This window comes from Brienomyrus brachyistius, chromosome 3, assembly GCF_023856365.1.
Source record: "Brienomyrus brachyistius isolate T26 chromosome 3, BBRACH_0.4, whole genome shotgun sequence".
Taxonomy (NCBI): Eukaryota; Metazoa; Chordata; class Actinopteri; order Osteoglossiformes; family Mormyridae; genus Brienomyrus; species Brienomyrus brachyistius.
The window spans coordinates 25,201,369-25,212,831 of NC_064535.1; the positions used below are offsets into that span (position 1 = coordinate 25,201,369).

Here is an 11,463-nt window from a genome sequence, read left to right on the forward strand (position 1 = left end):
CCATGGATGGTAAGGATGGGATCAGTCCACACCTTTGGAAATGGCTGAGCTAAATGACAACATTATAGTGAAGTTGATGATGACGATGGTGATGATGACGACACCGATAATGATGATGGAGGTGTGGAAACAAGAAGTTTGGACCTCAGGACAAGATGAACATGTCATCTTCCTGCAGGAGAGATGGAACTTCTTCAGAACTCCTGGTTCGGATGAGCACTGACAACGTGTGCACAGATCCACCATGACCTCCTCACCAACCTGCACAATGCATCATGGGTAATAATGGGTAATACGACACTTAAAGTCAGCATTTAGAATGACTTTGCACTTTTATATTACATATTTACATTTTTTTATGTTACTTTGATCAAATATTTCACTGGAGTTCCCTTTTCTGAGATCTGAACAAATAACCATGCAGTCTGGACTTTGATCTGGGTTTTGACCCTCAACAACAAGGATTAGAACAAAGCTTGCCTTAAGGAAAGACCCAAATAACGTGCCAAAAATGAAAATAAGGATGTGATTTTTATCTATATCAAATTGGTTATTTTACTGATAACAGAATAGAAAAATCTCATATATTTAAACCATACAGCACTGGGCATTAACATTAAGCTGCCTGGGGTTAAGATGGGTTCAAATACAGGTCACGCATTTAATTTTTCATGTCCAATCAAACACTGCGACCCAAACAGCACTGCTGAGCAATTGGCCGCTGGCTGCTGCTGCCAGCCACAAGTGTATTCCCTAGCAGGAATCAGATTACCCAGTCAGCAATTAGCACGAATCAGTCTCAGAGACTGTATAAGGACTCGATAAGCGTACTGAGACGGTCTCTCACCCCGATAACAGTGTGATTCATCACACACACGTCCTGAGGCACTGGAATGCAAAACAAAAAGGGGCCCATTTGAATTATTCACCTACCCTCTCATCCAAAGTTACTGCTTAGGCACTATAGCGATGCAATTAATATGCATGCAGTTCTCAGGAACAACCAATACAGCAAAAGACTTAAAGCACATGAGAACCTAATTACACTTTAGTTGAAGAGTGTTTTGGGTTCAGCCATGAGCATAAACTAGAGTGGTGAAGGAACGTGGAGGTTTAAGGAGGAGCAGAGAGAGAGAGAGAAAGTTAACGCTGGGACTGGAACCAAGATGGCGGACAGGAAGCTGAGATGGGGGCGGGGGGTGTCTGTACCGCAGTGACAGGAGGGGCAGCATTCGCCTGTGCTGCAATGTAGCTCTGTGCCCAGCGGGCAGTGGGGGATGTCCATCTCAAGGCAGGACACATTGGACCGCGAGATGAACACCTCGTCGTTGACCTTGACGCACTCATTGATGACGCACCTGTTCCAATGTGAGTGCCATGTTTCCCCCACCTGCGCATAGACAGGAACTGACTGGTTTGTGACTGGGCCCTCCGTCACAAACAAGGTTTTATACGTCTGGATAATTCATGGGTCCTACAACCTTTGCGTCGTTAGCACAATGCTCTACTTGTTGAGCTACAGGAGCAGCGGAATCACAGCGTTACAGGTAAATTCTCACGAGGGGAAGCTTACCATACGCAGTCGGCCACCGGAGACCATGTCACCCATAGGACTCCCTCGGGTTTCTTCCAGGCAGCTGGATTTCCGGCATGTTCCGCAGCACTCACCCTCCTTGTGGGAGTAGCTGCTGCCCTGGGGTCAAAGAGTAGGAGGGAGGTGAGAGTTACCCGCAGAAGTGCTTGGAGATGGAGGTCACAGCAGGCTGGATAAGGAGGGGCAAATGTTCCGGGGTGTGTCTTACCAGCGGGCAGATCTGGTTGCAGACCTTGTCTGTACACTCAGCGAGGTGCAGGCCCGTGACCCCATCACGGTGTTCGGTACAGTGGCACGTCTTACAGGCTTCCTCCCAATGATTACCCACCTGGTACACCACCCCTGACACCACACACACCTGGACACAGGAAAAGGTTAGTGGCTGTCATGTTTGGGGGAGATTTGATGATAGGGATGGATGGATGGATGGACAGAGGGGACAGGGTCACCTTGTCGGCGAGGCAGGTGACTTCGGTGCAGTCACAGTCATTGGTGACCGAGGAGGTGATATACCCTGGCGGACAGGTGCGGGTAGAGTTGCGGCAGTTGCAGGCGCACCCGTAGGTCTCACAGCACTCCGTGGGCTTCGTCGTCAGCAACCGGTGGGGGGGGCAGAGAGGTGGAGCCTGCTGGGGACACGCCTCCCTCTTACAGGCTGGAAAAAAGGGAGATGGGGGCTGTGTCCAGATTCGGAGGCTGCATCTGAAGACCGACTGTGTCACAGCAGCGCGACAAGGCCGTCCCCTTTCAATGGCTCCTTCAAATGCAGCCTAGAAATGCGTTATTTTTTTTGCCAAGATCACAAGAATCATTGCGTGAACCTTTGAAGGACGAAGCCTGCAGAGGCTATGAAAAATGTCCTTTGAAGGATGCCGCCCCTCAATTCGGATACTGCCAGAGACTGTCAGACATCTTGCAAGAAATGTGCAGCTCAGTCACCTTGAGAGGTGACATCATTTCACCGGCCGTTTGGCTTTAACTGAATCCCGGTTTCGTGATTCGCCCATGTTTGCCCTTCTCTCTCTATCTCACCCCTCCCGGTAATCTGATCACGAAACCGCCCTGCAGCTGCATCCTGTCTTTTGCGTTTCCTAGGCTCTAACTGAGCCATTTCTGTTCTTTTGTTTAGTTTTCTTTTTTATCTGCATTTCTTGTTTGTGTGTTTTCCTTTTGTTCGCATCCTCCATTTTGGTTAGGCCTGCCCTCTTATCTTCCCGGTAAACCCGATACCCCACAAATAAAACAGTTTCCCAACGTCCATGCCAGTGTCACGCACTTTTGTTTGTCACGAAAACCACTCCATGGACATGTGTAAGTAAACAAGTCCGTAACAAAGCGGCGACGCATGTGTGCGTGCGCAGCTTAGGGTGCGGTGAGGGGAGGCACTCACCGCAATCATAGATGGGCTGGCATTCACCAGGGTTGCTGAGGACCACACTCAAGCCATCTTCACAGCGGGGGACTTGGGGCAGGTCACAGGTGACCAAATCACACACTGCAGGTAGATTTTGGGCGACCGGGTTAATGACCAGCACAGCACTCAGAGTGGAGACATAAAGGGCAACTAGATTGACCAAGATGAAGAGACAGGGCAGCTAACTGGACGGAGAAGGACAGAGGAATTGGAGATCCGGAGAACATACCGCACTCATACTCCGGACAGCAGTGCGACTCCTTTATTTCTCTCAGGACCTCGCAGGGGGCACACACAGGAGCTGTGGAAAAACCACAGAATATATAATATATATATATATATATATATATATATATACTGAACAAAAATATAAACGCAACACTCTTGTTTCTGCTCCCATTTTTCATGAGATGGACTTAAAGATCTACAATTCATTCCAGATACACAATATTACCATTTCTCTCAAACATTTCTCACAAATCAGTCTAAATGTGTGATAGTGAGCACTTCTGCTTTGCTGAGATAATCCATCCCACCTCACAGGTGTGCCACATCAAGATGCTGATCTGACATCATGGGTAGTGCACAGGTGTACCTTATACTGCCCACAATAAAAGGCCACCCTGGAATGTGCAGTTTTTTGCTTTATTGGGGGTCTGGGGACTCAGAACCGGTCAGTATCTGGTGTGACCACCATTTGCCTCATGCAATGCAACACATCTTCTTCGCATAGAGTTTATCAGATTGTCAATTGTGGCCTGTGGAATGTTGGTCCACTCCTCTTCAATGGCTGTGCGAAGTTGTTGGATATTAGTGGGAACTGGTACACGCTGTCGTATACGCCGGTCAAGCACATCCCAAACATGCTCAACGGGTGACATGTCCGGTGAGTATGCTGGCCATGCAAGAACTGGGACATTTTCAGCTTCCAAGAACTGTGTACAGATCCTTGCAACATGGGGCCGTGCATTATCTGTCTGAGTGGCTGGTCTCAGACGATCTTGGAGGTGAACCTGCTGGATGTGGAGGTCCTGGGCTGGTGTGGTTACACGTGGTCTGCGGTTGTGAGGCCGGTTGGATGTACTGCCATATTCTCTGAAACGCCTTTGGAGACGGCTTATGGTTGAGAAATGAACATTCAATGCACGAGCAACAGATCTGGTTGACATTCCTGCTGTCCGCATGCCAATTGCACGCTCCCTCAATGCTTGTGGCATCTGTGGCATTTTGCTGTGAGACAAAACTGCACATTCCAGGGTGGCCTTTTATTGTGGGCAGTATAAGGTACACCTGTGCACTACCCATGATGTCAGATCAGCATCTTGATGTGGCACACCTGTGAGGTGGGATGGATTATCTCAGCAAAGCAGAAGTGCTCACTATCACACATTTAGACTGATTTGTGAGAAATGTTTGAGAGAAATGGTAATATTGTGTATCTGGAATGAATTGTAGATCTTTAAGTCCATCTCATGAAAAATGGGAGCAAAAACAAAAGTGTTGCGTTTATATTTTTGTTCAGTGTATATATATATATATATATATGCAGAAATACACACACACACATTATCTACACACACAGGTCTTTAACAGTGCTCAGATGATTAAGGGATATGATCCAACACACAGATGGTGCTGTGTAGTCAACAGACTCAAGAAGCGTACGACAGGCCCTTAATCTTCCTGTCCAGGTACAGCACTAGTAATGAGATGAAGTCCTGCGCTTTGTCATGGTTCTGAATAGGTCTGTAACTTACTGTCAGTATACAATATTGATCAAGGGGCGAGATGGGTCTTTAATCATGTTGTTGATGTGTAGTACACATGAAGTGAAGGGATGTAATTGTTGAGTAATTTGAGTGTTTAGCCACAGTGCTGAGGTATACATTACAGATGAGGGTCCTTACGTGTCTTGCGGTTACAGGGCTGAGCAGTGCAGTTTATCTGCTGGTTGGACAGACACATGCATATCTGACAGGAGTTATCAGGAGAAATCCAGGTATCCAGGAACTGGAAATGGAAGAGAAAGAGCCAATCAGAAAAGGGTTCAGAAAAGGACAGAAGCTTCCGACAGTACATGCCTTACTTTGTTGCTTAATGAATATAACCTTTTTATGGTTTTGGCTATTGTTCTGAAGTGAATATTTAACTGAAATGAACATATAAAACAGCTTGCTTTAAATAGTCGCATTGCTCATCGGATTCCTGTGGCATTGCTAAAACTAACCACAAGAGCGCGCCAATTCACCAACATTCGATCAGTTAATCCTTAGATAATCTCTGCTAGTTTGTCTTTCTGGTTGCTTGCAAACCCTTTGAAAAACCTTTGTTTTGTTTCCGTTTAATGGCAAAACTCGACGCTTCTGTTAGCACAGGCTCATTCGCTCACCCGGTGAGACTGTCCTCGCGAATCCAGGCATTGAGTGCATACTTCCGGACTGGCGCACACCCCCTCATGCAGCACCAGTCCTGGGGGACAGAAGCAGCCCTCCATGGGCGAATCCGTGCACAGGGAGCCATTGCGGTTCCTGTCGCCGGCTGTGATGCGGCACTCTTCCGTACAGCCGGTGCGGCAGCTTTCGAATACCATGGTGCTGGGGCAAGGCATGGCTGGGAAGATGCGGGACACCCAGAGACCCAAATCAAACGAATGTTCGCTTGTCACATGCACGACAGAACGACAAAAAGCGTCAGATGCAGGCAATGGAATGGGACAGCAGCTCCCTATAGTAAGCAACAGAAATATATAAAGAAAACAAGTAAAATAGTAACCATAAGCATAATAATCATCCACCCATCCATCCATCCATCCATCCATCCATCCATTTTCCAAACCGCTTATCCTACTGGGTTGCGGGGGGTCCGGAGCCTATCCCGGAAGCAATGGGCACGAGGCAGGGAACAGTCCAGGATGGGGGGCCTGCCCATCACAGGGCATACTCTCACATCATTCACTCACACATGCACACCTACGGGTAATTCAGCAACTCCAACTACCCTCAGCATGTTTTTGGACTGTGGGGGGGGAAACCAGAGTACCCGGAGGAAACCCCACGACGACATGGGGAGAACATGCAAACCCCACACATATGTGACCCAGGCGGAGACTCGAACCCGGGACCCAGAGGTGTGAGGCAACAGTGCTAACCACTGCACCACAATGCCGCCCCCATTTATTAAATCGTTAAATCAAATATAAACGTCAAAATGTGGAAACTGTCCGTACTAACAGCCTAATAAGTCTCACTGCTTGCGGGCAAGGCTGGTCAATACTTGCTGGCACTACTAGTGGAAAGAAACAATTACTAGTTTCCCTGATGGCTGGAGTGAAAAGTTTGTGGTTGGGATGCCAGGGGTCCTTAAGCATGGGTCTGGCCTTCTTGAGGCATCTATTTGTGCAGATGTCCTGGATATTGGGCAGGTTGGAACTGTCAATACGCTGGGCTGTCTGTAGATATCACCATGGATGGGCGCAGCACTCAAAACCTCAGGGCTGTCCCTGTGGCCTGGACCAGCACCTCTGAGACTGCAGCTACGCCCAGCCCGATCGCCGAGGCGCATGTCAGGAGCATTGCACAGATCTGCGCGCAAACGTGAATTTCTCTTACGACAGAAGTCGCTGCTCCTCCAGTTGATGCAGATGCCCTGCATGCGGCAGAGGCGTGCGTAGGCGGACACCAGGTCGCACACCTCGTCACCGTGGCAGGCATTCTGCTGGCACAGCTCCAGGAAGGGTATCGGCGGCACGGAGGCGTGGCAGGCCGCAAAGGTGTCGGAACGCAGGGCCTGGCAGCTGCTGGTGGCGGGGTGGGTGCACAGCTCGCTCCGACGCGGCTGGCAAGGGCTCCCGTCAGCTCCGGGGAGGGTCCACTCCCGAACGAATGCCGTGGCGTCTGTCGTTAGTGTCCCGTCACGGAGAATTAGGTCGTTCTGTTCATCCTGGTCGCAGTGACCTGTAGTGACAAGTAGGTGGCACGATGATTAAGGAACTGCGTTTGGAAAAATAGGAAATCAGGCTCTCATCTCTGTATTTCATACCACCCGGAAATGTACTCGATTTGCCTGGGTGGCTCAATGGGTAACAACACATACCTCCAGGGTTGTGGGTTCGAATCCTACCCCTGTGTGTGTGAGGAGTATGCATATTCTTACTGTTTTCCGAAGAGGAAACCTCTTTAGGTATTCTGGCTTGCTGCGACAGTCCAAAACACACAGTGAGGTGAATCATTCTCTATAAATTGCCCATAGTGTGACTGTATGTGTGATTGTGTGTCCTGCTATGGGCTGGCACCCCGTTCTAGGGTGTCCCCTGCCTGGAATACACACTCAATGTTACCCTGTATTGGCGGATGGATGACCTTTTTATGAAAACAAAAAGTAATGAGAAAACTAAATTAAATCTGTAACAAAGTACAATGTGTTCCTAAGAAAGAGACAAACAGAATAAAGTGGACCCTTGTGGTTGGTTGCCACAGAGACTTACCACAAAGCCCATAGGTATTGTTGGTCAGCGTGGTGGGACTCAGCTGGATGGTGAACTCGTTGCTTCGAGGCGTGAACGCAACCACATAGTCCAGAGCCTCCAATCTCAGCTGGTGCATCACGGCCCCGTACTGGGTCACCTCCACCCCCTGAGTCCTCAGAGGAACGGTGACTGGGAGCCCATTGACGGTAACCTGCGGCACACGCGGAGGCACCAATCTCAACCAAGCGCACGGTGCTTCATGTTTTTCATTCGCTTTACTGCCCGTTCATGCTCACGGAGCTCACCGATCCCTCAAATGAGGCATTTCAGCTAAAATGGAGGGAAATCTATAAGTGTGAGAGTGTCTTTGGAAGGTCTGAACCTCACAGAAACATTTTCATACACATTTATAGTGACTTATACTGTAGGAACCCATTTTCACAGCTGTAAGCACCTAATTTGGCATTCTCAAGCGTAGAGCTCTAGATGTCACGAATGTAGCTCGCTGGGTGTCTAGTGCCAGTATTTCATTGCAGGGCAGCATAGGTTTCTAGATCTTTTTAAGGTGGGAGGCATGATTCATACAGAGAGGGCAACTTAATTATTAACCAATGATATGCTTTGAATGACAGGAGGGGGCAGTCCAATGGTCAATCCCCTCTGGCCCTGCCCCTTTATACAACCCTGATTGGCCAGGTTGAAGGCTACATGCTAAAATCAAGGCGTACCATCATATCATCCTTCAGCAACACAACCAGGTCTCCACTCTTAACCTCCATGGTTTTCATGCAGATCTGGTTAGGGGAGGTCTGGCAGGGCCCATTGTGCAGCAGAACCTCCACCCTGGTGGGTCCGTCGACTCGGAGCAAACTGTAGGAGCAGAACCCTTCAAGCTTCAGGGTTAACCCGTCGAACGTCACCACGTGATTGGTTGAGCTTCCTATGCAGATGCCTGAGGGATTGTGGGAGAGTGATACATACAGTGAGTGTAGTGACTGATGAATGAGAGATTACCATTTAAATCACCATACAAATTCTTCTAGAAATATTATTCCCTCAAAAAATTGCATATATGTAAGTGATGTCAGCCCCAATCCAAAGACCTGACACTTACCTAAACATACACACAACGGGACCACATCACCCATTGCAAACCTTTTATGAATTTGACTTTGTGGTGAAGCTAAATGAGGCAGTGCCAGCCCTCACTTAATGAGACATTGGATGTGCTTGGGGTATATGGGAGGAGCCCATCTGACAGGGGAGGAGTCTATCTGACAGGGGAGGAGCCCAACCCAGTATTACTGAAAACACTGGTTGTGGCCTGGGGTATGTGGGAGGAGCCTATCTGACAGGGGAGGAGCCCAACCCTATATTACTGAAAACACTGGTTGTGGCCTGGGTTATGTGGGAGGAGTCTATCTGACAGGGGAGGAGCCCATCCATGTATTACTGAAAACACTGGTTGTGCCTGGGTTATGTGGGAGGAGCCTATCTGACAGGGGAGGAGCCCATCCCTGTATTACTGAAACACTGGATGTGCCCAGTGGCATGTGGGTGGAGCAGCCCCAGTGCTGCATTAATGGGACAGTGGGTGTGGTATGTGACAGATGGGCAGGGCATGACTCACAGGGGCAGGCCCAACGGCAGCCGCAGGGTTCTGACACCTTGACGCTGTGCAGATTGTTCTTGCATACCGGCTTCTCCAGGCGCTCACAGTTTACTCGGTGACTTTGGACTGTAACAGCCCCATTGGGGTGACACAGCAGACTGTGGCACTGGTCGGCCAGGACCCAGGTGTCCCCAGGCTAAGACACATGGACACATGCATCACACACAAGCGTCATGTGGAGATTCCCATCATCTGTGTAATTAATGACGTCAAACACCAGACCACCAAAACATACAGTGTCACCCGATATTCACATTCACACACAGACACACAAACACGCAGCCAGACCAGTAAGTTTAGACGAAAACAGAGAACAAAAACATTCAGCCTGTGACCTCGGTTTCCTCCAGGCACCAGGGGTATAATTAAAGCTGAAGGACCATAGACCTTGGACACGTGCCCCCCCATGGGCCCTTTTGCTCACCTTTCTCTGATTCCCGTTGTCATCCACGCACACCCCCGGGGGACCAGCTTGGGGACAGAGAGAAACAACGCGCATAATTACCCCAACCACCATCACGGTTGTGGCCCTGTTAGCTGCAGCAGCGACGATAGCTGCCGTTGTGGTACTGGTATCTCTGGGCCCCCCCTCACCTCTACAGAGCTTGTCGATGAAGGTGTGGCCCAGGGCGGCCATGACCTGCAGGTCCTCCACGCTGCTGAGATGCATGGCGTTATCCTGCATGCCGTACCCAGACAGACCGTCCAGCTGGGTGCGGTCATACCGGGAACCGACGCCAATAGGGAACACGGACACTCCTGCGAAATAACAGCTTGCATGTGTGTCTGTGCGTATGCGTGTGAGCCCTCCTGCGGGACGCTGAGCACAATGGACCATAAGTAACGTGACAGTCCAGAAGAGAGATAAAAACCAATGCATCGTGGGTAACGGACCATTCTGAGGGCACAGCAGATGCAAGGCGATGCAATGCACCATAGGTAATGTGAAACTTGCGTCATGATCAGGATTCACCTTCAGTCCTTTTTAGTTCTAGGGTGAGCAGTTCCTGCTGGTTCTGTTCCTGCTGGAGCCCTAAACACCCTTATCTGTTTGCACATTCTTTATAAAAATAAATAAAACATACAAGTACAGAAATAGATAACAGATGGCATCACCAGTTCTATGTCACTCGTTCTGTCTCTACTCATTCCGATATGGAAGTATGGTCATACATACCAGCAGTCATGGCTTCGTTGGCCGCCTCCATGACGGAATCGGTCGACCTGTCCGTCACCAGCATCACCACGATCTTGACCACTCCAGGGCGCCCCCCGGTGGAGGACGAGATGGCATTCTGGACGGCAAAGCGAAGGGCAGCACCTGTGTGACACAAAATACACGTCCACGAGTCAGTGCTTGGGGTGTGCTATCTTCTGTGTGCCTGGGTGAAAAAAACAGCATTTATCTTCATCTAATTAGGTTTCAAGTACAGCGGTACAGTTTAACAGGTGTAGCTGTACGTTAGTGTAGCATGTTCAGTGCTCCCTAGTTTAATAGTTTTACCCAATGCAGCAGGTGAAGCTTTCCTCTTCTTCATAGTGTCCACTAGGTGGAGCAGGTCATCTCGGCTCTGCTTAGCATGCCAGGGTACCTCTTCAGTAATTCTGGAGCCATACTGGATAACTGACACCTGTGTGTGTTTTGGGCCTGATTGGGGGTGGGATCAGACAACACAATGATTCAACGTTTGTACTCTGGCCAAAGAAGATGGCTTCCTGTGGCCGGGTCCGGTAAGTACCAATGTTAGCACTGCTGATGAATGTTTTGACAAATGTCCTGAAGTCCTCAAACTGGTCTGGTGCTCCGTCAAAACTCTCCTTCAGCAGGAACATGATATCCATGGGTTTGTCACATGGAACTGCAGACCGCAGAAAATCGACAGTCATTTCATTTTCTATACTCTACATCACTGTAATCTCAATCTTTCTTACTAATTTGTCTACTACTGTACAAAAGTTTAAAAAAACAGTCATTTTAAAAAATGAGATATAGTTATCCTTGTGGATAATGCAGCTTCTAGCACCACTAAATCATTTTACCCACAGGCAACTCATGGTTGTTGGCTAAATGAAGCTTCAAATTCCATTTGCTGCATTCTTTGACCCCACTAGCTGGAACTCTTGGTTTGCTTTGGGGCATATTTGTGACCCATCACCAAGAAATGAGTCTTAAGTCGCACTGGTAGAATTACACCCATAATTTCGTGGTGATGGGTCACATTTGAGCCCTTTTTGAAAAGAGAGCACCATCTAATGGGGTTATAAAATACAGCAAGTGGTTCATGAAGCTTCATTTGACCATCACTATTTTTTCCCCA

The 11,463-nt window shown here is 48.8% G+C and overlaps 1 protein-coding gene across 2 annotated transcripts in view; it reads right to left on the minus strand.

Annotated features, from left to right (window-relative positions):
* vwf (von Willebrand factor) overlaps window positions 1-11,463 on the minus strand; it is a 32,463-nt gene that overhangs the window by 2,834 nt on the left and 18,166 nt on the right. For both annotated transcript variants that reach the window (XM_049008032.1, XM_049008033.1), the window contains exons 29-47: window positions 10,885-11,004; window positions 10,650-10,793; window positions 10,323-10,466; window positions 9,740-9,904; window positions 9,570-9,616; window positions 9,104-9,281; window positions 8,202-8,425; window positions 7,492-7,684; window positions 6,617-6,961; window positions 5,398-5,618; window positions 4,916-5,018; window positions 3,238-3,309; window positions 2,985-3,089; window positions 2,044-2,249; window positions 1,803-1,952; window positions 1,574-1,693; window positions 1,210-1,390; window positions 848-888; window positions 145-261 (exon numbers count right to left, since the gene is read on the minus strand). In XM_049008032.1, coding sequence (XP_048863989.1) covers window positions 145-261; window positions 848-888; window positions 1,210-1,390; window positions 1,574-1,693; window positions 1,803-1,952; window positions 2,044-2,249; window positions 2,985-3,089; window positions 3,238-3,309; window positions 4,916-5,018; window positions 5,398-5,618; window positions 6,617-6,961; window positions 7,492-7,684; window positions 8,202-8,425; window positions 9,104-9,281; window positions 9,570-9,616; window positions 9,740-9,904; window positions 10,323-10,466; window positions 10,650-10,793; window positions 10,885-11,004 — 2,876 coding nt within the window. The remainder of the gene's footprint in view (window positions 1-144; window positions 262-847; window positions 889-1,209; window positions 1,391-1,573; window positions 1,694-1,802; window positions 1,953-2,043; window positions 2,250-2,984; window positions 3,090-3,237; window positions 3,310-4,915; window positions 5,019-5,397; window positions 5,619-6,616; window positions 6,962-7,491; window positions 7,685-8,201; window positions 8,426-9,103; window positions 9,282-9,569; window positions 9,617-9,739; window positions 9,905-10,322; window positions 10,467-10,649; window positions 10,794-10,884; window positions 11,005-11,463) is intronic.